At 43.7% G+C, this 25,433-nt stretch overlaps 1 protein-coding gene and 1 non-coding gene across 3 annotated transcripts in view; one reads left to right on the top strand and one right to left on the bottom strand.

Annotated features, from left to right (window-relative positions):
• SYTL3 (synaptotagmin like 3) overlaps nucleotides 1–25,433 on the top strand; it is a 95,582-nt gene that overhangs the window by 45,577 nt on the left and 24,572 nt on the right. For both annotated transcript variants that reach the window (XM_068551706.1, XM_068551707.1), the window contains exons 8-10: nucleotides 3,541–3,675; nucleotides 16,431–16,609; nucleotides 22,941–23,043. In XM_068551706.1, coding sequence (XP_068407807.1) covers nucleotides 3,541–3,675; nucleotides 16,431–16,609; nucleotides 22,941–23,043 — 417 coding nt within the window. The remainder of the gene's footprint in view (nucleotides 1–3,540; nucleotides 3,676–16,430; nucleotides 16,610–22,940; nucleotides 23,044–25,433) is intronic.
• TRNAG-GCC (transfer RNA glycine (anticodon GCC)) lies at nucleotides 14,247–14,319 on the bottom strand. The gene has a single exon. It is a non-coding gene; the product is annotated as a tRNA-Gly (tRNA).

Here is a 25,433-nt window from a genome sequence, read left to right as displayed (position 1 = left end):
ATCCTGAGGGAGACTCTCCAGGTACCTAAACTGTAAGAGATCTCACCTAATAAAGGCCTTTAGGGAAAGAATTTCTCTTTCCACCAGGATTGACCGAGCCAGAGGCAGATGCACTGGAGTGTGAGGGCAAGCGGACTTTAGGGTCAGAAAACCTGGGTTCTGGTCCAGCTGAGGTGACCTGGCTGTGGCAGACGCCAGCACCTGACTGTTTGCAGCTTTGGTTAGCTGGGCAGGACAAGTGCCCTTCTCTGCGGCAGTGGGCTCTGTTCAGGATGTCCCCAGACAGACTGTTCTGTAGGCGAGGGGGTGAGCACAGCCTTAGTCTCCTGCTGGGACTTCCACATACTCTCAAGATGCTAAATCCAGCCTCCATCCACATCACATCACTTGAACTCCCTGAGCCTCCGAATGCCCCCTGCCCCCGCCTCCCCGGGGAATGAAGGTGATAATACCTGTTCTGCCCAGAGCAGCACAGTGATCTTGTAAAGATGCCCTGAGATAACATAACAGCTAAACTGCTACCTAAGTTATCTGAATATAAACCTAAATTGCCAGCACTTGTTACTATGTGCCAGCCTCTTGCTGAAAGCTTTACCTGAACTCTCTTTTTGCCCTCACACCACCCCTCGAGGTGGTAGTGCATGTGACCCTGTTTACACTTAGAGAAACTGAGGCTTAGGGAGATTGTCACATGGACCTGGTGACATAACCAGAAATGGTGGGCAGTCTTAGTTTGGAGGCCGAACTCTGGAGCAGTGATTCTCCACTCTAATGTGTATGTGAGTCACTTGGGGAGCTTGTTGAAATACAGATTCCGAGTCAGTAGATCTGGGGTGGGCATGAGACGCAGGATCTCAGGTGTGTTTCTAAGGCACTCGCCAGTGAGCAGGCAATGCTGCCGCGGTCCTGGGACCTCACTGTAAGGGCAGGGCCTGGAGAGTGCGCCATGTGTGTACGGAAGGTCTTTGAGACCCTCAGGTGCAAACACGTGTGGGTTCCTGCCGTCTCCACCACCCTACCTGCTGTCCCTGAATCAGTGGATGGAGGAGAGGGTCAGTGTGCGTTTAGGTGACACTGTGTTCTGGGCATGATGGAGTGTTTGTTACCTACTTTATTACATTTCATTCTTAAAATTCCTGAGAAAGATATTGTTACTCCCATGATAAAGATCTAGAACCTGAGTTTTAGTGAGAGGTTACCCACCTTGTCTCATAGCAGTAGCTTGTAAAAGGTGGAGCTAGGAACAGAACCCAGGTTCGTCCGATTCTAAACTCTTAACCTCTTCGTTATGTGCCCCACATAGGAGGACAAATTAACTTTTTTAATCCTTAAACAAGCCTGTGAGGTCTGTGCTGTTACTGTCCCATGAAAGATGAGGATTGCGGGGCCGAGAGATGACCCAGAGGGAGCGTGGTCAGGGTGGCAGGGCCAGGTGGGGCCTGCTCCAGGGACCATTCCTGTAACGCCTGCCAAGAGACGCCAGCAGTGCTTGCAGACTGGCACGGTTCCCACTTCTGGCGTCATGTGCCACGTGCTGGGGCATCCCAAGTATCCGTAGGCAGAGCTCCGGACGTTCTGGAGCTGACGTAACGTGGCATCTGTGGCATCACACTCACAGGCTGCAGTGCAGTGGGATGGGCCTGCCGGACGAGTGCAGGGTTCTCTGAAGGGCTGGTGGTGCTCAAGGGCAGAAGTGAGGAGGAACTGGGGGGGGGGGGGGGGCGTGTCTAGAGAGCCTCCACTGTGTAGACCCTCTGTCCAGTGTGTGTCCACTTGCCCGCCACGCTCCTGGCAGGACACGCTCGTGACGTTTTGTAGGCATTCTCTCTCCCCACTTGAGGATATGGCTGTTTTAAAGAGAAATTTAGCCAAATGTTTATAACGTACTCAGTAATCATGGCATGATCTATAAATGCTAAATAATTATAGGGTCGGAGTATAAAGAGTACAGCTTTATTTTTTTTAAATACTTTTTAAATAAATTATTTATTTATTTTTGGCTGCGTTGGGTCTCCGTTGCTGCGTGCGGGCTTTCTCCGGTTGTGGCGAGCAGGGGTTACTCTTCGTGGCGGTGCACGGGCTTCTCATCGCGGTGGCTTCTCTTGTTGCGGAGCACGGGCTCTAGGCGCGCGGGCTTCAGTAGCTGTAACACACGGGCTTTTGAACTATATGCAAAAGCTTTTCTAACGCCTTCATTTCTGAAATCCTCCCTTTGGATCTCCGGCTCCTCCAGCTCTGTGTCTCCTCCCCTGTGCCCACGCTTCAGTGTCCCCGAGCTACCTGTCCTCTGGACGGCATCACGCGTCACTGTGCGTGTGTGATCTCGTGTCCGGGTCTCTGCCAGGCCTCTTGCGTCTCTGCAGTTGCTTTGGCCTCTGGCGGGTCTAGGGACATGCTCCATACCTGACCATCACGACAGCCCCTCCACTCGGGATGCCTTACCTTTGGGTCTTTCCCCAGCCAGCCCTTGACACCCACTCAGGTCACACTCCCACTGAAGACCATCCCAGGCGCCTCTTCTGCATAAGGTCTCCCACGCTTTCCCGTTGACTTGGCTCGTACTTCCATTTTAACGGTGTGTATGTCTAATGAGCTAGTGAGCCCTTGGAGAGCAGACAAGCATCTTCTCCTCCTTCCTCCCTTCCTCCTCCTCCTCTTCCCACTCCCAGGACATAGAGCAGCGGCACATCGAATAGAGTGTTGCTTAACAAATGTCTGATGGAATTGAGTTGAGTTCTGGAAATTGAGAGCATGAACAATAATTTAGAGGTAATCACATCTTTCATCTGTTCTCTAATAGTCTTAGCTTTTTATTCGTGAAACTTATGACCATAGTGCAGCTGTTTATATTTCCAAGTTCTACTTCCAACCCAGTGTCAAAACCTAAAGTCTCGATTTGGAAACTTTGTCTTTTCAACCAGGAAGAGGTTCCCCTCCCTGCTCTGTACTAACGCTGTCCGATAGAACTTTCCTGCCACTGCTGCATGTGGTTACTGAGCACTTGATATGTGTCTAGTGTAACCAAGGAGCTGAATTTATTTTATTTGATTTTAACTGATTGGAATTTAAATAGCCCCATGTGCCTAGTGGCTACCATATTAGAAAGCACAAGATGTACATGTTATAGGAGAAGTACCGACTATTAAAAAAATATTTTTATAAAATTTAGAGACATATTCTGATTTTTTCCCTTTTTTTATGAGCACATTAGAGGCTGTCAGGCTGAATACTATATTTCATGTGATTAAATGCCTGCGTCATTATTAAGGTCAAATGTGGGCTTCAGTTTCTTTAAGACTTGTACTAATCCATAGGTAACCCACCCATCACTGTTCATGAATGTCCCGAAGCTTGATGACGTCTCCCTTGGGGCCCCGTGTGTGTATGCGTTTATCCAAACGGAGGTGTGGCGTTTTACTCAGCACCCGGAAGTTGGCGTATTAGTGACACGCAGGCCATGCTCGCTGAAGTCATCACATTTGAACAAACTCAAACTGGGATGCAGACTGTACTATACTAATTCTGTGTTTTCTTTTTCAGAAGGTCAGCGCCCCAGATATTCTGAAACCTCTTAATCAGGAGAGTCCTAAATGCCCTACTAGCCCTGTTTTGAAGCAAGAGGATATCTCATCCAGTCCAGCGCCCAACACTTTATTCTCAGGAGGCTTGAGACACGTGAGTCTTGTCTGATATCCTTGACACGTGACGTGTGGTTGTTGCCATGACGTCAAATTGGATTGTTAGGCAACACGAGTGCCGTGTTGTCTTGTGGGATAAACTGGAGCGTGATATAGAGTGCAGAGGTGATATTTTACTTAGACTGAGAGCTGGGAAAAGCCTTGCTGTACTCTGATGGTGGTTTTCTTTTTAACATCTTATTGTGAACATTTTCATTCATACAGAGAGCAATTAATAATAAGTAGTGGTGTCTTTGGATGAGAAGTGTTTAGTTTTGAGGAAGTCTGATTCGTCAGATTTTTTTCCATGGTTACTTCTCTGTCTTATCTACCCATAAGTCATGAAGATAGTCTCCTATGTTTTCTTCTAGAAGCTTTAGAAAAGTTTAGCTTTTATGTGTGGTCCATGCTCCAGCTCATTCCTTTTTGTGAATGGTGTAAGGTACAGATTGAGGTTCATTTTTCCCCATATGAATAAACAGTTATTCCAGCACCATCTAAAAAAAAAAAAAAAAGACTCTCATTTTTCCATGGACTTTGGTGTCTTTGTTGAAAGTCAAATGACCATGTAAGTGTGGATCTTTTCCTAGGTTCTCTCTTGTGCTCCACTGACCTCTTTGTCCTTATGCCAAGGCCACACTGACATGATTACTGTAGCTTTGTAGGAAGTCTTGAAGTTGAGTAAAGTCCTCCAACTTTGCTCTTCTTTTTTTTTGAGATTGCTTTGTGGTGTTTTTAAATGTAGTGTCTCTTCATAGGCAGGCCTTTTTATTACTTTATTCATTATTCAAAAACATTGAATGAATGTTTACTCTGTGCCTAAACATGTGATATGTGCTTGATATGTTAGATGGAGCCTTGGGTGAGGGGCCGTGAGGTTTCAATTACAGTCATGGATCTTTAACTTATTCAATGATCTTTTTTTTTTTTAATTAATTTATTTATTTGGTTGTGCTGGGTCTTAGTTGGCAGCAGGCGGGTTCCTCACTTATGGCATGAGAACTCTTAGTTGCGGCATGCATGTGGGATCTAGTTCCCTGACCAAGGATCGAACCCGGGCCCCCTGCATTGGGAGTGCGGAGTCTTATCCACTGTGCCACCAGGGGAGGTCCCTTATTCAATGATCTTAAGCAATCATAAAGACTCCCTAAACTTCAGAGTCCTCATCAAGGAGATGGTATCAAAGTTGTTCTTTTTTTTTTTGGCCATACCGCACAGCATGTGGGATCTTAGTTCCCGGACCAGGGATCGAACCCGCGCCCCCTGCATTAGATGCACGGAGCCTTAGCCACTGGACCGCCAGGGAAGTCTGAAAAGTTGTTCTTTTTATTTCACTGGATTGCTTTGGGAATCAAATGAATGCTCACATTCCGTGGCGTAAGACAGTGGTTAAGAACTCAGCTTCTAGAAACCAACATCTTGGTTCACCTTCCAGCTCCTTTAGTGGCAAGGAGTGTGGTCCAGAGCTAGTACTTTAACCTCTCTGTTTCTTGGGGTGGTTGTGTTTTAGTGGAACATGGTGTTGATGTCAGACAGACTTCCCCCATCTCCATGAATGTCCAGTCGAATATTCAAAAGTCATGGCAGAAGCTGGCTAGACCTTGAAGAATAGCTAACATCCTTGATTCAATCCACTAAATGCTAGCAGCTCCAACCCATCTGTTGGCTCCAACCACTGTCTCCTGTGGGTGGTCCTGCCTCCACGAAGACCCCTGCTCTGCACACTCACTACTCAAAATGTGGGACCCAGCAGTGCTGGCGCCACCTGGGTGCTTGTCAGAAACCAGAATCTCTAGCCTTACCCCAGGCCTGCTGGAGTCCGAACCTACAACTTAACAAGAGCCCTAGGAGATTCATATGCACGGTGAGGTTTCAGAAACACACAGGTTGAGCCCTGGCAATTTCAAACCCGAGTGAAGTATGGCGTTTGTTAAGGATTCTTTAACAGTCCAGGGCTGTGCTGTCCAAGGCAGTAGCTGTTCAGTTCACACAGCTCCTCTTGTGGGCCCTTCGCAACTCGTGCTGAGGGCAGCCTCCTGTCCTGGGTCGCACAGCGGTCCTAGCAGAGCCAGACGGAGTTACCCTCCGCTTCTTGGATGCCCTAAGGTCATGAGAGTCTGGGGTGGTCCTGCCAGGGTATCTCGGAGAGCTGGTGTTGGAGGATGGCTCAGCACCTTCCTAAGTGGTGTTTATACTGGAGAATAGTTGAGAAAGGTGAAAGCACTGAGGAAATGCTTCCCCGAGGGTGAGGTAAACAAGGGCGGCTCCAGAACATTCTCTCCTAGGGTTGAACCCCGTGGTGGGTACAGACAGGGGAAGCATGGGAGTGGCCTCTGGGAGCTTTTCCGAGATCCATGGGGAGGTTTGCTTCCACCCCAGGTAACACACGGGCTCCAAGGACTCCAGCTAGCTTGAGCCTTTACAAGGCTGATCCAGGAGGACGAGGCTAAACCCTCCTTCCCAGGGAGCCCACACTGTCCACGGTCCGCTAGACTGGCCTCTGAGCTCCTTCAAGGCCCAGAAACCAATGCAGCGGCAGGGGCCGGGGCTAGGATCCACCCCGCAGTGCTCCGTAGGGCCTACCCGAGCTGTGCACCATCCCACACCTGCCCCCTCGCTCGTTCCACTCAGCAGCCACTGGCCCTAGAACAGCCAGACTCACGCCTGCCCCGGGCATTCCTGGGGCTGTTCCCTCTCCCAGGCACCAAGCTCACGCACTCCCTCCCTTCAAGTCTTTGCTCCAAGGTCACCTTCTCAGGAGGTCTACCCCCGCCCTGCCCTGCCTGCCTTGCCTTGCCTTGCCTTGCCTTCACCTGCTGTCTGTTCATCTGCGTTCTTATCACCTTCTACAGCTATATAATTAGCTTACCTGTGGTTTATCATTTGTTGTAGTACCCAGGTGCCCAGAGCGGTGCCTGACACTTCAATGGCACTCAGTAAATATTTGTGACATGGTTGGATTCATTCGTATCAGAGCTATTATTGAAAGCCTACTGTGTGCTAACTACAGAGCTAGGAGCTTCGCCTCCCGATCATTCTCACAACGATCTTGCCCATGGAAATGGGATAATAATAAATGCTATTATCCCATTTCACAAATGGGAAAACTGAGGCTCATGGAGGTTACGTAACTTGCTAAGGTCACGCGGTCACTGCAGAACTCTGACTGTGAGTCAAAGCCCAGGTCTTTTGTCTTATCCCAGGGGAGTTGTTGAACTCTTAAACTGCCCCCCACACCCTGGTTCGGCTTTGCTCACTTGGGGCTGATCCACACCTAGAAGATCTTTCAGAGTCGTCGGGAAGGATGCCCGGGTAAGAGGATGTGGCGAGTGTATGCATCTTACTCAGACTGTTTCTTAGGGAAGTACCTCCAAACTATCGTGCAAATTCAGCCTGGCTCTCTCAACTCCCTTTCGTCTAAACTCTTCTCCAATTTGTGCCCTGAACATTTATCATCATGAGATTGAATTATTACATATTCAATCCGAACCTGTTCCCCTTAGTCTGAAGCAGTGTTTGTTTAAGGAAACTAAACTCCCACAAAGCAAATACGTTTTGTTTCTTGCCCAAAGATGTTGCCTCCCCTTCGGAGAGACATTTATATTCTCTGAGAAACAGGAAGTTGGTGCTAGAAAAAGCTTATTAAGTCTCTGCTTATTACAAAAGTAGAAATACAAATGGGCAATAAATAGGGGAAACACTCAACTTCCTGAGTAGTTAAATCAGTACGAAATTAAAGCAAGTGCTATTTGGGGACCATTTTAGCAAATTTAAAAAGTGACACAGGGACTTCCTTGGCGGTCCAGTGGTTAAGACTTCGCCTTCCAATGCAGGGGGTGCAGGTTCCATCCCTGGTCGGGGAACTAAGCTCCCACATGCCTCATGGCCAAAAAACCAAAACATAAAACAGAAGAAATATTGTAACAAATTCAATAAAGACTTAAAAAAAAAAAATGGTCCACATCAAAAAAAAAAAAAAACAACACATCTTAAGACAAAAAAAGTGCACAGCTTACTGTTGGCCAGCATGTGGGAGAGGCAGGTGTTCATGTGAACTGCTGGGGTGAACTGGAACGCAACCGGCGATATACATCAAAGGCTTTAAAATGCATGTTCTTTTCAATCCAAATATTTTAGTTACAGGAAATATTCTTTAAGAATCATCATGAATGTTTCCAAAACTGTGTATATGTGGATGTCAAAGACAGCATTGTTTATAATCTTTTTAAATTTTGAAACATTGAAAATAGCCAAAAATGTCTAAAATAGGGCAATGATTAAATAAATTATGGTACATTTATTCAGAGGAATACCTTGCAACTATTAAAAATAATGTGGTTAAAGAATATTAATGTGGAAAATAGATATTGATAAACAAAGATATCAAGTTACAAAATAGTATATAGTAGCCCATATTTATAAAAACAAAATGATTATACTGTAGACACTGTAAAACAGCTGAAAGGATTATATACCAAAAGGTTGAGAATGGTGGGCTTATACTTTTTTATTAAATATTTTTTGGCCTTATCTGTATTTTCTGTATCTTCTCCATAAACATGTAATGTTTGTGAGAAGAAAAACCCCAATTTGTGTTTTTTTAAAAAAAAAAGACATACAAAAAAACCCCAAAAAAACCCTCCAGTCATTAGGAGCTAGAACTTGGTAGAGTGGTAAATTTTTAGCGATTCCCTGGGGGGGGGAAAATCATTAGAGTTCCTGTCTGAGTTTCCATTTTGCCTTCGCTTTTGTTTTTTAAAAAATCTAAAAAGGAATGCATTTATATCCATGTTTTCATGCAGTTGACATTCTCCCTGGCAGTGAAGACACTGTGACTGGCCAAGTGACCACATGCCGGGCCTACACATCGGAGCTCCTTGCACATGGCTGGGCAGGAGCTTGGATGCTGGAAGGGTTTTTAATCTTTGAAGTAACAATCCAACTCCCTAGTTGTTTCTCTTAAACATCGATTTGAGATGTGGCATTTGGGTCACTACTAAGTGGGGAGTGGCTCAAAGCGTTCACTGCCCCCGCACACAGCACTCATTAGGGTTTTGGAAACTTCCACTTTCCTTTAGTATTTCTGAACATCTCTGGTTGCAGTGACTTTTTAAAAAAGAGTATTGTATTTAGCTATATACCCATATTAATCTATTTTTAATTAAGAACAAAAACCAGAGTAAATAATAGACAATTATATTGAAGTGATCTCTTAGAGGTCTATCTCTCGAAAAAATCATCTGAATGCTATAATATTTAAGGTTCTACCATGTTTGTTTGAAAACAGTATTGCAGTTATCCAAGAACTTTGAGGTTTCAGAAACATTTACGTGTTGTGCGTAAACGCTGTTAAACAGCGGCCATCTGACCTCCCTGCAGTAATGCTCTCCACGTGCTCTTGTGGATCAAGATTTATTTATTTATTTTTAGTATAGCTGTGGTTTCAGTTGACTTTCCTTGATTTCTGCTTTTGTAAAATCAAAGGGCATCAGGCCTTGCTTGCGGTTATAACAGGTAACTCGTGACCTTCAGAGAAAGTCACTGAATGCTCCCTGCCTGACTAAAGTAGTTCTCCTTTGCTTTTGCTCAGATTTACTTTTCTTTCACAACCAGACAGAGCCCATGGCTCTAATAAAAGTCAGGCTGAGTTCTTAGTTGTTGTTCTGGGCTGGAACCTCTTGATTAACCCCGTTTGCTGTTCAAAGGTTCAACTTGCTTGAAGATTCTGCTCTGTCTACAGGGAAAATAGAAGCAGAAAATCCTCCCAGGGCAACGGTGGTGAAGTCATAAGTTATCTCTGAGGGAATGCGGTAGACCAAAGGACGTGCTCTGCAGTCCTTTCATAATCTGAGGCTGCACTTTCCCTGGCCAAGCAGATACGCAGTTGAATTACTCGGAGACACTACCATTAGTCGATGGCCCAAGGAATTAAGAACAAAGGCCCACTTCCAGCTCTACTTCTGATTTGCCATGTAGTTTTTGGGTGGGTCTCAACCTGTCTTTTTTTTTTTTTAAACATCTTTATTGGAGTATAATTGCTTTACAATGGTGTGTTAGTTTCTGCTTTATAACAAAGTGAATCAGCTATACATATACATATATCCCCATATCTCCTCCCTCTTGCATCTCCCTCCCACCCTCCCTATCCCACCTCTCTAGGTGGTCACAAAGCACCGAGCTGATCTCCCTGTGCTATGAGGCTGCTTCCCACTAGCTATCTATTTTACATTTGGTAGTATATATTAGTCTATGCCATTCTCTCACTTCATCCCAGCTTACCCTTCCCCCTCCCCGTGTCCTCAAGCCCATTCTCTACATCTGCGTCATGATTCCTGTGCTGCCCCTAGGTTCTTCATAGCCATATATATATATATTTTTTTAGATTCCATATATATGTGTTAGCATACGGTATTTGTTTTTCTCTTTCGGACTTACTTCACTCTGTATGACAGACTCTCGGTCCATCCACCTCACTACAAATAACTCGATTTCATTTCATTTTATGGCTGAGTAATATTCCATTGTATATATGGCCACATCTTCTTTATCCATTCATCTGTTGATGGACACTTAGGTTGCTTCCATGTCCTGGCTATTGTAAATAGAGCTGCAATGAACATTGTGGTACATGACTCTTTGAATTATGGTTTTCTCAGGGTATATGCCCAGTAGTGGGGTTGCTGTGTCATATGGTAGTTCTATTTTTAGTTTTTTAAGGAACCTCCATACTGTTCTCCATAGTGGCTGTATCAGTTTACATTCCCACCAACAGTGCAAGAGGGTTCCCTTTTCTCCACACCCTCTCCAGCATTTATTGTTTGTAGATTTTTTGATGATGGCCATTCTGACCGGTGTGAGGTGATACCTCATTGTAGTTTTGATTTGCATTTCTCTAATGTTCAGTGATGTTGAGCATTCTTTGATGTGTTTGTTGGCTGTCTGTATATCTTCTTTGGAGAAATGTCTATTTAGGTCTTCTGCCCATTTTTGGATTGGGTTGTTTGTTTTTTTGATATTGAGCTGCATGAGCTGCTTGTATATTTTGGAGATTAGGCCTTTGTCAGTTGCTTCATTTGCCAATATTTTCTCCCATTCTGAGGGCTGTCTTTTCGTCTTGTTTTTGGTTTCCATGCTGTGCAAAAGCTTTTAAGTTTCATTAGGTCCCATTTGTTTATTTTTGTTTTTATTTCCATTTCTCTAGGAGGTGGGTCAAAAAGGATCTTGCTGTGATTTACGTCATAGAGTGTTCTGCCTATGTTTTCCTCTCAAGAGTTTTATAGCGTCTGGCCTTACATTTAGGTCTTTAATCCATTTTGAGTTTAGTTTTGTGTATGGTGTTAGGGAGTGTTCTAATTTCATTCTTTTACACATAGCTGTCCAGTTTTCCCAGCACCACTTATTGAAGAGGCTGTCTTTTCTCCATTGTATATTCTTGCCTCCTTTATCAAAAATAAGGTGACCATATGTGTGTGGGTTTATCTATGGGCTTTCTATCCTGTTCCGTTGATCTATATTTCTGGTTTTGTGCCAATACCATACTGTCTTGATTACTGTAGCTTTGTAGTGTAGTCTGAAGTCCAGGAGCCTGATTCCTCCAGCTCCGTTTTTCTTTCTCAGAGTTGCTTTGGCTATTTGGAGTCTTTTGTGTTTCCATACATACTGTGAAACATTTTGTTTTAGTTCTGTGAAAAATGCCATTGGTAGTTTGATAGGGATTGCATTGAATCTGTAGCTTGCTTTGGGTAGTATAGTCATTTTTACAATGTTGATTCTGCCAATCTAAGAACATTGTATATCTCTCCATCTGTTTGTATCATCTTTAATTTCTTTCATCAGTGTCTTATAGTTTTCTGCATACAGGTCTTTTGTTTCCTTAGGTAGGTTTACTCCTAGGTATTTTATTCTTTTTGTTACAGTGGTAAATGGGAGTGTTTCCTTAATTTCTCTTTCAGATCTTGCATCATTAGTGTATAGGAATGCAAGAGATTTCTGTGCACTAATTTTGTATCCTGCTACTTTACCAAATTCATTGATTAGCTCTAGTAGTTTTCTGTTAGCATCTTTAGGATTTTCTATGTATAGTATCATGTCATCTGCAAACAGTGACAGCTTTACTTCTTCTTTTCCAATTTGGATTCCTTTTATTTCTTTTTCTTCTCTGATTGCTGTGGCTAAAACCTCCAAAACTATGTTGAATAATAGTGGTGAGAGTGGACAACCTTGTCTTGTTCCTGATCTTAGTGGAAATGGTTTCACTTTTTCACCATTGAGAACGATGTTGGCTGTGGGTTTTATCATATATGGCCTTTATTACGTTGAGGTAAGTTCTCTCTGTGCCTACTTTCTGGAGGGTTTTTATCATGAATGGGTGTTGAATTTTGTCAAAAGCTTTTTCTGCATCTATTGAGATGATCATATGGTTTTTCTCCTTCAGTTTGTTAATATGGTGTATCACATTGATTGATTTGTGTATATTGAAGAATCCTTGCATTCCTGGGATAAACCCCACTTGATCAGGGTGTATGGTCCTTTTAACGTGCTGTTTAATTCAGTTTGCTAGTATTTTGTTGAGGATTTTTGCATCTATGTTCATCAGTGATATTGGCCTGTAGTTTTCTTTCTTTGTGACATCTTTGTGTGGTTTTGGTATCAGGGTGATGGTGGCCTCGTAGAATGAGTTTGGGAGTGTTCCTCCCTCTGCTATATTTTGGAAGAGTTTGAGAAGGATAAGTGTTAGCTCTTCTCTAAATGTTGGATAGAATTCGCCTGTGAAGCCATCTGGCCCTGGGCTTTTGTTTGTTGGAAGATTTTTAATCACAGTCTCAATTTCAGTGCTTGTGATTGGTCTGTTCATATTTTCTATTTCTTCCTGGTTCAGTCTCGGAAGGTTGTGCTTTTCAAAGAATGTGTCCATTTCTTCCAGGTTGTCCATTTTATTGGCATATAGTTGCTTGTAGTAATCTCTCATGATCCTTTGTATGTCTGCAGTGTCAGTTGCTACTTCTCCTTTTTCATTTCTAATTCTGTTGATTTGAGTCTTCTCCCTCTTGATGAGTCTGGCTAATAGTTTATCAATTTTGTTTATCTTCTCAAAGAACCAGCTTTTAGTTTTTTGATCTTTGCTATTGTTTCCTTCATTTCTTTTTCATTTATTTCTGATCTGATTTTTATGATTTCTTTCCTTCTGCTAACTTTGGGTTTTTTTTTTGTTCTTCTTTCTCTAATTGGTTTAGGTGTGTAAGGTTAGGTTGTTTATTTGAGGTGTTTCTTGTTTCTTGAGGTAGCGTTGTATTGCTATAAACTTCCCTCTTAGAACTGCTTTTGCTGCATCCCATAGGTTTTGGGTCATCGTGTTTTCATTGTCATTTGTTTCTAGGTATTTTTTTGATTTCCTCTTTGATTTCTTCAGTGATCTCTTGGTTATTAAGTTGTGTATTGTTTAGCCTCCATGTATTTGTATTTTTTACAAATTTTTTCCTGTAATTGATATCTAGTCTCATAGCTTTGTGGTTGGAAAAGATACTTGATACAATTTCAATTTTCTTAAATTTACAAAGGCTTGATTTGTGACCCAAGATATGATCTATCCTGGAGAATGTTCTGTGAGCACTTGAGAAGAAAGTGTATTCTGTTGTTTTTGGATGGAATGTCCTATGAATATCAGTTAAGTCCATCTTGTTTAATGTGTCATTTAAAGCTTGTGTTTCCTTATTTATTTTCATTTTGGATGATCTGTCCATTGGTGAAAGTGGGGTGTTAATATCCCCTACTATGATTGTGTTCTCAACCTGTCTTGACCTCTGCTTATCTTATAAAATGAAGGATGAGTACTTTTAGTGCTTCCTGGATGCTTTCTAATTCTGGACACCAAGCTAGATGAGCCAGCTGTGCATCTTCTCTGTACCTGCACCTGAACAGCTGTGCACACAGTAGGGCAGACCTAATGCCCAGTGTGAGTGCATGGGATTAGGTCTGCCCTGTTGTGTCACCAGCTCCAAATGCACACACAGTGCCAGCCATCCTGATGTGTTCCTCTGGGCGACTCAGCTGCCTGCTCTCACAACAATCATTTCACACTGTCTTCAGTCTTTTTAAACCTCTTTTCAAAACTTCTCCCCACTTTTCTTCCTCATTCTTTTTTTTTTTTTGGTGGACTATCTCTTGTAAAATTTTTTTTTTAACATCTTCTTCCTCATTCTTAACAAATAAACCTCCCTTCCCACTTCTTAAAAAAAAAAAAAAAAGAAAAAGAGTGAACCTGGAATTCCCTAATCCTCCTGATACCGAAATTAACCTCTTCGAGTCTGCACCCACATGACTCTCCTTCCCCACCCAAACAGAAGATGCCGGTCTCCCCAGCAATGCTTGCACCCCACCCTCTCCTGCCCTTATTGTTTCTTCCATGGAAGGTAACATAGCTTTTTTGCCTTTGCTTTTAAGATTTCTCTCTTTGTCCTGGATTCTCAGCAATTTTATTATGATGTGCCTACATATAGATTTTTTTGCTTTTTTTGTTTTTGGTTTTTTTTAAAAATCTTTAGGCTGAGCCACATGGCATGTGGGACTTAGTTCCCAGACCAGGGATCTAACCCGGGTCCCCTGCATTGGCAGTGCGGAGTCTTAACCACTGGACCACCAGGGAAGTCCCCATGTAGTTTTATTTTAAAATATTTTCCCTCTGGAATCTGCAGTTAAGGGATGTAACTAAAGTCATCCAGGGTCAGGACTATCACCCGAGTCTTCTTACCTCAAGTCTGCTCCTTCAGGACAAGGAGCACAGCACATCATGACATAATATTTACAGAGACAACTTTTTAAATGAAAATACTTCCTGCGCTTTCTTTATTCATTTCATAAATGTTTGTTGAGGATTTACCATGAGCCAGGCACTGAGCTGGCGCTGGAGATTTGATAGAGGGCAGAAACGTGCAGGGTCCCTGCTGTCCTCGAGTTCCAGCCGCATGGGAGACATGGATGTGATCGTCCTTCAGGGAGACTTGCTTTTGTTCCAGCGCACCGCCAGGGTGGAGGCCAGGAGTCTTTGCCCATCCGGTACTGAGCTCATTCAGAGCTGGGTTTCAGCCTCTGGGAGGACTGGTCCACTTCCAGGGGACTCGGACTCCCAGGAGGAAAGCCTTTGAGGGGTCCCAGCTGAGGGTCTGGACGTTTACCAGGCCCCTCCTCTGTGGTGGGCCTGAACTCCAGTTTCTTCTCTCTAGTAAGATGAAACTTCCGAAGGTGTTTTTAAGCTGCTCAGCCTCTCAGCATGGGCTTCCAACTGAGCACAGAACTTGAGGGGAAAAGCAGCCTCGAGCATCACTCTCACCTTCGTGCCTCTCCCTGTTCTCAAGTTCTCTGCTCCTTCCCAGCCCCCAGCACTGGGGTCGGTCACCGTGCCGCCCAGCTCCGGGGCCTCACAGCCTTTCCGTCTGTGCTGCTCACCTGCCTCGTTCAGATGCCTCAGAGGGAAACACAGCCAGGACGTCAGGCTCACCTGACTGTGCTCTTCTTTAGTGTCGTGGACCCTGGCACCCTGGCTGTCCTGGTAGCTCTACAGTGCCTTCAAACTGCTTGTCGTGCAATTCCTGGCAGAAGAGTTGGTGTAGTACAGTTTAGCCTGACGTAGCCCGGGGTGGAGTCCCGTGATGAGTGCAGGTTAATTATCAGAACTTTTAACACCTACCTTCAGCTTTTCTTAAGCAGCTCACCCCTCTTGCCAAGCTTCCCTCCCCATCACCTGTCTGCACTCTTTTCGTGCGGTCTCACCACTCCACGCCTTTCCGGGTGTGTGAAATTTAAAATCTGCTTCCCATCCCAGCAGTTGCATGGGTGTTGGTGGAGAACATTTTTCAGGGCCAGTGACTGGCTGTGGTGCAAGTGGTTGGGTTCCTGGCATGAGCTAGTTCAGGTTCGGGGCCCTCTAAGTTGTTGGTTTTGTTTTGATCCCTCTCTAGTGAGAGAGACTCGGGCTTTCTTCTTAGTTTGTTTCCAGGATGTTTTACGGTGTTGAGGAACCAGTTGGGAAGAGTGGAAATCACGTCGGGTTCCCTCTGTCTATAGAGTCGTCACTGAGATTGGTGGCGTGCAAAGGGTGGCAAATACTTAAGCAAATTTAACAGTGATAAGGCGGTTCGTCCTGTCACTTGTGCTACTTCTCCACGTCACCTCAGCTTAGAGTGCCCTAACTTATGATGGTGGTTTTGTTGGTCATTCTGGGGACACATAACAATTTAAACACAGTTTATTGTCGTCTTTGCGTATTGTACGTACTGTCGTCCGTGTACGCCTCACCGTGGCCCAGCGAGAATGGCGTTAATTTCCCTCTTGGACTTGGAGCCCAGCTCCCTCTGATCCCGGCCACTCGGCCCCCGCACCGCGCTGCTCTCCACCGGGCGCTTCCTGCCCTGGGTGTTACTATCCACCCTTGGAGATTTATCTTTGCAGAACTGCACGGGAGACAGTCCGCTGCTTCCCAAGTGGTTTGTGTTCAAGAATGAGACTGTGTAACCCGTACTGCTAGGCAAACACCGTATCTGGGCAAGACAGGCCCTTCTGAGGACTCCTCGTCTCCTTAAGACAGAGTATGTGGCAACTTATTTTGCGGAGTACAAGCTGGCTGGTGTGTTATTAACTTACCATGAGTCAGGACGCATGCTCTGTATAAATTCTGATTTATTTGCTATCTTGAAACCAGAACTGCAAAAAAATTGATTAACTGTGAAGTAACATTATATCTGTCATTCTTGATTTCAGGGAAGTTTAATTAGCATTAACAGCACTTGTACAGAGATGGGCAATTTTGACAAGGCTAACGTCACTGGAGAGATAGAATTTGCCATTCGCTACTGCTTCAGAACTCATTCTTTAGAAGTATGCATCAAGGCCTGTAAGAACCTTGCCTATGGGGAGGAAAAGAAGAAAAAGTGCAATCCGTAAGTTTCTTTGTCTAAGTTTTGGCATGTGGTAATAGACATATTGATTCTAAAGTTCATATGGAAAAGTGAAAGTCCAAGAATAACCAAGGTGATTGTAAATAAATAAATAAATAAATAAAAATAAAAAGACATGTTAAGAATTATCATAAAGCTTAGTAATTCAAACAATGTGTTATGGATGCAAGGATAGACAAGGAGGTCAATAGAGCAGAATCAAAAGTCCAGATACAGATCTTAGCATATACGGGGACTTAAATGATCAAGAGGCTATTAATAATCAATGCAAAAAAGATAAACTTCAATAAATGGTGCTGGGAAATTTGATTTACCATGTAGGAAACATAAAATTAAAATCCTGTCTCACACAATCCATAAAGAGATTAATTTTTTTCCAGTTGGTAGATATGAAATGATGTCTCATTATTTTAACGTGCATCTCACTGATTAATAACAAAGATGAGCAACTTTATATATATGCATTAATCACTTAAGGTACACTCCCCTTCTATGAACTCCCCATTTCATATCTTTTGTCCAATTTTCTATCGAATTGTTTGTCATTTAAAAATTTATTTACAGGAGTTTGGCTTTTTAAAAATCCACTTTCAAGACAATTCTCCATTGGTTCTACATATTGCACATGTCTTCTCTTAGCTTTACTTGTTTTCTGACATTGTTTATGATGACTTTCCTTGTAAAGAATTTGATAATGTCCAATTTATCCTCCTTTTCCTTTAAAATGTCTGCTGTTTGAGTCTGTAGGAGAATTCCACCTGAAGGTTATAAATACATTCTTCTCTGTTTTCTTCTGTTAGAGTTTTTTCTCACTTAGATCCTTTCATATTAGAGCTGGAACTGATTTTCTGTGCATGGTTTAAGGTACGGACCACATTTTGTCCTTTTTTTTTTTCCCCCACCATGGAACATTTTTAGCACACTCTTTTCAGGACCAGCTAGGCGAAAGGATGGATTGTTGGTCCAATCACACTCTCCTCTGCTCTGCAATCTTCAGGAGCTCCTCAGTGCCAGACAAGTTAGGTGCATCGCTGTGTTGCGTATGGTTCTCCGTAACAGCTTCCTCCTATATTTCTAGTCTTAACTTCTTTCATTCCCCTCTCTGTACCTTCTGCTCTGGGGAAGTTGGAATAGTCGCTGTTCCAAAACGATCCCCTGACTTTTACCAAATATGAGGCTTTTCTCATGTTTGTTCTGAGACTCTTCCCCTGTGCTACTCCCGTAAGTGGAAATCACAATCCTGTCCATTCTTCAGACTCATTTCCAATCCCATCAGCTCTATTTATTCCGTCCTTGACCTTCCAAGCATGTTGGGTCTCTCCCATAATTCTCTACAGGGTTTGACCTCTGGTAAGTTATTCAACCTCTCCATATCTCGGTGTCCTCACTGTAACGTGGAGGTTATATTATCACCTACTTCAAAGGATTGTTGTGTTTCCCTGAACTAGCCTGTATTAAGTCTTCAGAACAGTGTTGAGAGCATAATAAACATTCAACAAATATTATTCTTAAGCGGGTGAGGTGGGAAGTGCATAGAGAAGTAGACCTAAAATCCACATAGGGATCCCTTGAGGCTTTGGCCAAATACTAAGCTGTTCAGATACAGGACAAGATTTCATGAGGTCTGTCAGAGGATAGCTACTGGAGGGTGGTAAGCTGAATGAAAAATCTGGGAGTTGCACAGTGCTGGGAAAGATTGGTGTTTTTTGGGTTTTTTTTAAATTTAATTTTATTTTTGGCTGTCTTGGGTCTTTGTTGCTGTGTGTGGGCTTTCTCTAGTTGGGGCAAGCGGGGGCTACTCTTTGTTGTGGTGTATGGGCTTCTCACTGCAGTGGCTTCTCTTGTTGTGGACTATGGGCTCTAGGCACACGGGCTTCAGTACTCGTAGCGTGTGGGCTCAGTAATTGTGGTGCATGGGCTCAGCAGTTGTGGCTCGCGGGCTCTAGAGCGCAGGCTCAGTAGTTGTGGTGCACTGGCTTAGTTGCTCTGCGGCATGTGGGATCTTCCCAGACCAGGGATCGAACCCATGTCCCCTGCATTGGCAGGTGGATTCTTAACCGCTGTGCCACCAGGGAAGTCCCAAGATTGGCGTTCTGACCAGCCAAAGTGGAGTGGGGCATTGAGTGGACCCCAGAAAAGAAAAGCTTAGTAGTAGGGCTTCTCTAACCCACCCTAACTAAGCAAAATCAATCCTTGATAGGATCAAACTGAGTTTCCAGTAAGTGAAATGCCTGCTAGAACAAAACTCAATATTTTGTAAAGGAAACACATGGTCAAGAGAGGATTCTGAAAGATGGCAGAGTAGGAGGCCTCAGGAATCCATCTCCCCCTGTAGACAACTGCACTGGCAGAATCTGTCTGATGGAACTGTTTTGGAATTCTGGAGTCTTTTGAAGGCTTTTGACTTCCAGGGAGAGTCTTGGATGGTAAATTGAGATTAATGTCAGTCAATTCCAGCTCTTAGCGCAGTATTAGCTACCCATCCACCCTATGCCCAACCCCTTGGCGGGCAGCTGTGCATATGTTCCTAGAGCAGCTTGAACGCAGCTTGAACACAGCTTGTAGGAGCCAGAGTGGGCAAAGGATCCTGTCCTCCAAATATCAGGGACCTGTTCTCTGATTGCTGGCTCTGATCACAGAGGTACCAAAAATAAAAGACAGGCAGCCGTTGTTGTTTCACCTCCCCCCATTGTTGCAATCCCCTCCTCCTTGGGCTGAAGTGATTTACAAAGTATTTAAAGGGCCAGTGCCCTTATTTGTCTCCCTTCTTCATTTTTCTCTTTTTCCCCTTCTTGGGAACCGGATACTAAAGACCAGGACATTGAAGAGTAACTGTATATACAAGGAAAATTAAAAAGTGACCGCACATGCCCAGGGAAAGGTTCAGATTCAGAAAAGATCTGAGAATATCTTAATTTTACACTTCAGGCTGATCCTTGGCACGGAGACAGTCTGCATCAATAAATTTATGAAAAACCCAATTAAAAAAACCAATAACAAAAAACAGCAAACCCTGGGGAAGGGGGAGAATCTGATTTCCAGAGTTAACATATTATTAGACACATGTCCAGTGTTCAACAAAAAAATCACAAGGCATATAAAGAAACAGGAAAGTATGGCTCATTCAAAGGGAAAAAATAAATCAACAGAAACTGTCCCTGAAAGAGATCTGATGGTAGGTTTACTAGACAAAGATTTTAAAACAACTGTTTTAAGGATGCTCAAAGAACTAATGAAAGATGTGGAGAAAGTCAAGAAAATGATGTATGAACAAAACAGAAATATAAATAAAGAGATAGAAAACCTTAAGCAACAACAAAATATTTACTGGAGGGATTCAAAGGTAGGTATGAGCAGGTAAAAGAAAGAATAGGTGGGCTTCCCTGGTGGCACAGTGGTTAAGAATCCACCTGCCAATGCAGGGGACATGGGTTCAAGCCCTGGTCTGGGAAGATCCCACATGCCACGGAGCAACTAAGCCCCTGTGCCACAACTACTGAGCCTGCGCTCTAGAGCCCGCGAACCACAACTACTGAAGCCCATGCACCTAGAGCCCGTGCTCCACAACAAGAGAAGCCACCACAATGAGAAGCCCTCGCACCACAACGAAGAGTAGCCCCCGCTCACCGCAACTAGAGAAGAGCCCACGCACAGCAACGAAGACCAACGCAGCCAAAAATAAATAAATAAAATAAATAAATTTAAAAAAAGAAGAAAGAATAGGTGAACTTGAAGATAGGATGATGGAAATTACTGAGTCTGAGGAACAGAAAGAAAAAAGATTAAAGAAAAGCAAACAACCTAAAGGACCTTCTGGACACCATTAAGTGGACCAACATACGCAACATATGTCCCAGAAGGAGAAGACAGACAGCAAGGGGCAGAGACAATACTCGAAGAAATAATGGCTGAAAACTACCCCAATTTGGTGAAAGACATGAATATAAACATCAAAGAAGCTCTTTGAACTCCAAGTATGATGAACTCAAAGACACCCACACTGAGACACATTATAAACCAACATTTGAAAGACAAAGACAAAGAATCTCGAAAGCAGCAAGAAAGTGAATCGTCATGTACTAGGGATCCTCAATAAGATTATCAGCAGATTTCCCATCAGAAACTTTAGAGGCCAGAAGGCAGTGAGTCAATATATTCAAGGTGCTGAAAGGAAAAACAAACAAACAAAAAAACACAGCACAACTGTTCTTCAAAAGTGAGGGAGAAATTACAACATCCTCAGCTAAACAAAAGGTGACAGAGTGTATGAAATGACACTAGACGGTAACTTAAGACGTGAAAAAATAAAGATCTCAATAAAGGCAAATACACTAGCAATTATAAAAGCAAGTATTATTGTAACAGTGGTAAGTAATTCCACTTTTTTTTAATATGACTTAGGACATTTTAAAAGATTATTGGTCTCTTATTGTCATTTTGGTTTGTAACTCCACACTTTGTTTTCGACATAATTTAAGAGACTAATGCATTTAAAAGAATTCTTCCTTTGTGTTTTTGGTCACACATATATACAGATGTATTTTTGTGACATCAGTAGTGGAAAGAGGTGAGGATGGAGCTGAGAAGGAGTAGAGTTCTGAGGCTAAGATGTTACTGAGGCTAAGATGGTGTAAATTCAAATTAGAGTTTATAACTTTAGAATATTAAATGTAATCCCCTTGGTAACCACAGGGAAAATAGCTATAGAACAAAAACCAAACCAAAACAAAACAAATGAGAAAGGAATTTAAATATTTCACCACAGAAAATCAACTAAACACAAAAGAATACAGTAAGGCAGAAAGTGAGGGACAGAAAAGCTATAAGGCAAAAGAAACAGCAAATGACAGAAGTAAGTACTTCTTATCGGTAGTTAATTTAAATACAAATGAATTTGACTCTCCAGTCAAAAGACAGAAATTGGCAGAATGGATAAAAACATGAGATCCAACTATATGCCATCTACAAGAGACTCACTTGAGATCCAAAGACACAAATGGAAGATATTCCATGCAGATGGTAACCAAGAGTGAGCAAGGTGGCTGTACCAATATCAGGCAAAATAGGCTTTAAGTCAAAAAAACTTACAAAAGATAAAGGACATTCTGTATTAATAATAGGTTCAGTACAGCAAGATGATACAACAATTACAAATGTCTGTGTACCTAATAACAGACCATCAAGATACAAGAAGCAAAAACTGACGGAATTGGAGGGAGAAATAGTTCTACAATAATAGTTGGAAATGTCAATACTCCACTCTCAGTAACGGATAGGGCATCCAGACAGAGGATAAGAAAGGAAATAGAGGACTTAACGACTAGATACATGGGTGTGTATTTTATTGTAATGCTTTAAGCTATGCAGGTATATTTTATATCTCCTGTTTTACATGTGTGAGGTCTCGTAATGCTCAACAGTTTCAGAGTCAACGAACAGTGAGGTATTGGTGACAATGAGCCTTGAGTACTTTTCTAAGAAGTTTGCTGAAAGCGGGGAAGAGGCCTGAGACTGGGGCTCCAGGGGGAACCCAGGTCGAGGGAGGGTTCCTGCTCGTCATTGTTTTGAGAAAGTTGAGCCTGTTTCTAGCCTGTAGGTACAGGACCTGGGCAAGTGGTGTCACTGCATCAGTAAAGCTGCTGGAAGAGCCAGGAGGGCAGTCTTGGGACCTGAGTGGAGGGATCGGCCTGGGACGGAGCTTCATGGAGTGGGCAGGGGGCGGTGCGGGGCTGGCCTTGGTCAGGCTTCCTCTGCTGGCGTGGCCTCCAGACCCAGGGAGAGGGCTCGGGAACACCGGTCCTCAGCAGGCAGGACGCAGTGTCTGAGGCCACACAGGGAAAACCAAAGTGTGAGGCATACGCTTTCCATTTCAACTTTTTTTCTTGCGGGTTGGGGAGAAGAGGTACGTGGAGGGAGGACAAGCTGGCGTACAGCCTCGGCGTCCAGGTGGGTTAGAAACCTGCCACCCACAGAGCCCTGGGAGCCTCTGGTTCCCTGGCCGTCACCCAGTGACAGGTGATGGAGTGTGGTGAGCGACCCAGATTCCAGGAGTAGGGCGTGAGGAAAGCAGGGGAGCTTCACACCCCCAGGAACATTCCCGAGGCTTACAGCCAGGGACTGTGTAAGCCAGGGGCTGTGCACCCAGCAGTGTCGTTGTTCACCGTCAGTGGCGGCCGCTAAGCCCTTTCTGTCAACCCCAAATGCAGCGGGAAGCAGGGTAAAGAAAACGCTGACGTGTGATTCTCCTCGTGAACCCTTTGTCCGCCCCCGACGCTGAGCTTTTCACCCTGTCCTGTCTGTGTTTGGCCACTAGGTATGTAAAGACCTATCTGCTGCCTGACAGATCCTCCCAGGGAAAACGCAAGACTGGAGTCCAAAAGAACACGGTGGAGCCGACCTTTCAGGAGACCTTGAAGGTACTTGCTGGACAAATATTCATGTGCTGAGTCTCCCCATCGCGGGATGGGCCCCTGGGGCCAGAGTCCAGCGGATGGTCCTTCTAAACTCTTGAGTCAGTTAAATGTAAGTGCAGACACTTAGACATTTCTGCAGGGCTCTGTCAATCAGTGGCAAGTGGTAGAAAGTAAATATCAGCCTTTGTACAGAAAAAGTGCAGAGTCTGCTGGACTTGAGAATGGCCTTTGATTAATGATTTGCGAGAAAATGGTAAAAAAGAAACTACCTGCCTCTCAATTTCTAAAATTGGTTTGTCCTGTTGAATTTTTATGACTATCAGAGAGGTATCCTCGAGCAAGGGACCCTGTAAATGAAACTGCTGAGTTATTATGATGAAGAAGTACTTTTATGAAGATAATACCTGGTATACCTAGATTTCTTCTTATTTTATGAAAAAAAGTCATTTTATGAAAAAAAAAAGTCTAGAGGAATTGTTTGGGTTTTCATTTTCTTTGGTGCTAAGAAATGTGACTTGTGGTTTAGGGCAGAGATCAGGGAGGGAGTGCCTCCTGCTGGGATTCAGGATGGAAAATTGGAGGTGATGTCTGGTGAGTGCAGATGGCAGGTAGGTGTTAGAGGTGGAAGAATAGTCCAGATGCACAGAGATGTACCCACTCAAGGCTGGGTAGCCCGGGGATCCCATGTGTCAAGCCTGAGAAGGGGGAGGACTTTTGTTTGCCTTCCTTGGCAAATAGCATTTGTGAACTCCCAACCAGGGGCCATCTGGGTAGCTGGCACAAGAGTCCCGTTCGAGACATGAAAATAGCCATTGTTTTCCATGCGCCTGCCGTGGCCAAGTACTTTATATGCCCTCTGAGCCAGGTGTTGGAATCCTCATTTAGCTGTAGGGAGACTGAGGCTTAGAGAGTACTTGAAAGTACAGCTGTGACCCATGATGGATTTGCAGTCCTTCACAAAATATATGTTCATAAGGACTCCCCAAGGGATTTTTGTTAAAGCAGATTGTGACTCAGCAAGTGTGGGCAGGGCCTAAGGGGCTGCTCGTCTGGGACACTCTGGTAGCGAATTACTGGACACTAGTCTTCATGTGGTTTTGCTCATGTACCTGCTAACAGAATTTTGAAAAGCTCTGTACCCCCTCAAAGGTGTAAGCTGATATGTAAAATTACTCATCACAGGTTTAAGGTATTTCGTACTAAACAGAGGCAGACAAATATTTCCTATTTTATGAAACGAGACAAAGATGAGGATTGACTATATTTTAAATACTTCATTATATACTTTGATTTTTAAAGTTTTAACTACCTTATTTAAAATGCACCCAGAATCTCAAAGAAATCACCTACAATTTTTTATCCATTGGTTTTATCTAGTATATTGTGAATATTTTGGTTATCCTGAAAAACTTTCCAGATGCATTGAAAAGAATCAGTGTCTTCATTCTAAATGTAGAACACAGACCCAGGCTTAGCCTTCATAGAGATATGTATAAGATGGAAAAGGTGGGAAGGTGAAGAAGCTGAGCAATCATTAACAGTTTGGCAGAAACCAGTATTTCAAATTCCCCCTGAGGTTGCACCCCTGGGGCAGGGCACAGGAGTAAGATTCCAGGTGTGAGAACTATCTTCACCAGTTTTGAGAAAAGTGCACGTGAAAGTTGAGGATCTAGAAACTGATCCTCCAAGTTTTCTAAGTAGAACACTCCTTGGGGAGGCTTTCTGCACTCCAAGGGGTGCTGGCACTCCCCTTGAAGGCCACTCAGTGGGGGGCCTGGGAGGGATGAAACAAGACACCAGATCTGGGTGTCGTTGGCTGTTGCCTTATCCTTGTTCTCTGGCATCGGTTACACTTGGTACCCCGTGGAAGCTAGCAATCCAGGGTCTGCTGGCACGGCCTTGTGGACCTAACAGGCAATGGAAAATAGGTCTTATTTTCCTTTATGTTATATTATTTTATGTTATGTTATTTTTAAATTTTTAATTTTTTATGTTATTTATAAATTTTTTAAAATTAATTTTATTATTTTTGGCTGTATTGGGTCTTTGTTGCTGTGTGTGGGCTTTCTCTAGTTGCAGCGAGCGGGGCCTACTCTTCATTGCAGTGCATGGGCTTCTCATGGCGGTGGCTTCTCTTGTTGTGGAGCACGGGCTCTAGGCGCGTGGGCTTCAGTAGTTGTGGCACGCAGGCTCAGTAGTTGTGGCTTGCGGGCTCTAGAGCGCAAGCTCAGTAGTTGTGGTGCACGGGCTTAGTTGCTCTGTGGCATGTGGGATCTTCCTGGACCAGGGCTCAAACCCGTGTCCCCTGCATTGGCAGGAGGGTTCTTAACCACTGCACCACCAGGGAAGCCCCTAGGTCTAATTTTCAAACGCAGACTCAGTCAACCAAAGGA

The sequence above is a fragment of the Eschrichtius robustus genome, chromosome 9, assembly GCF_028021215.1.
Source record: "Eschrichtius robustus isolate mEscRob2 chromosome 9, mEscRob2.pri, whole genome shotgun sequence".
Classification (NCBI taxonomy): domain Eukaryota; kingdom Metazoa; phylum Chordata; class Mammalia; order Artiodactyla; family Eschrichtiidae; genus Eschrichtius; species Eschrichtius robustus.
The sequence above is the reverse complement of the archived record's forward strand: the minus strand, read 5'-3'. Positions and strand labels throughout refer to the sequence as shown.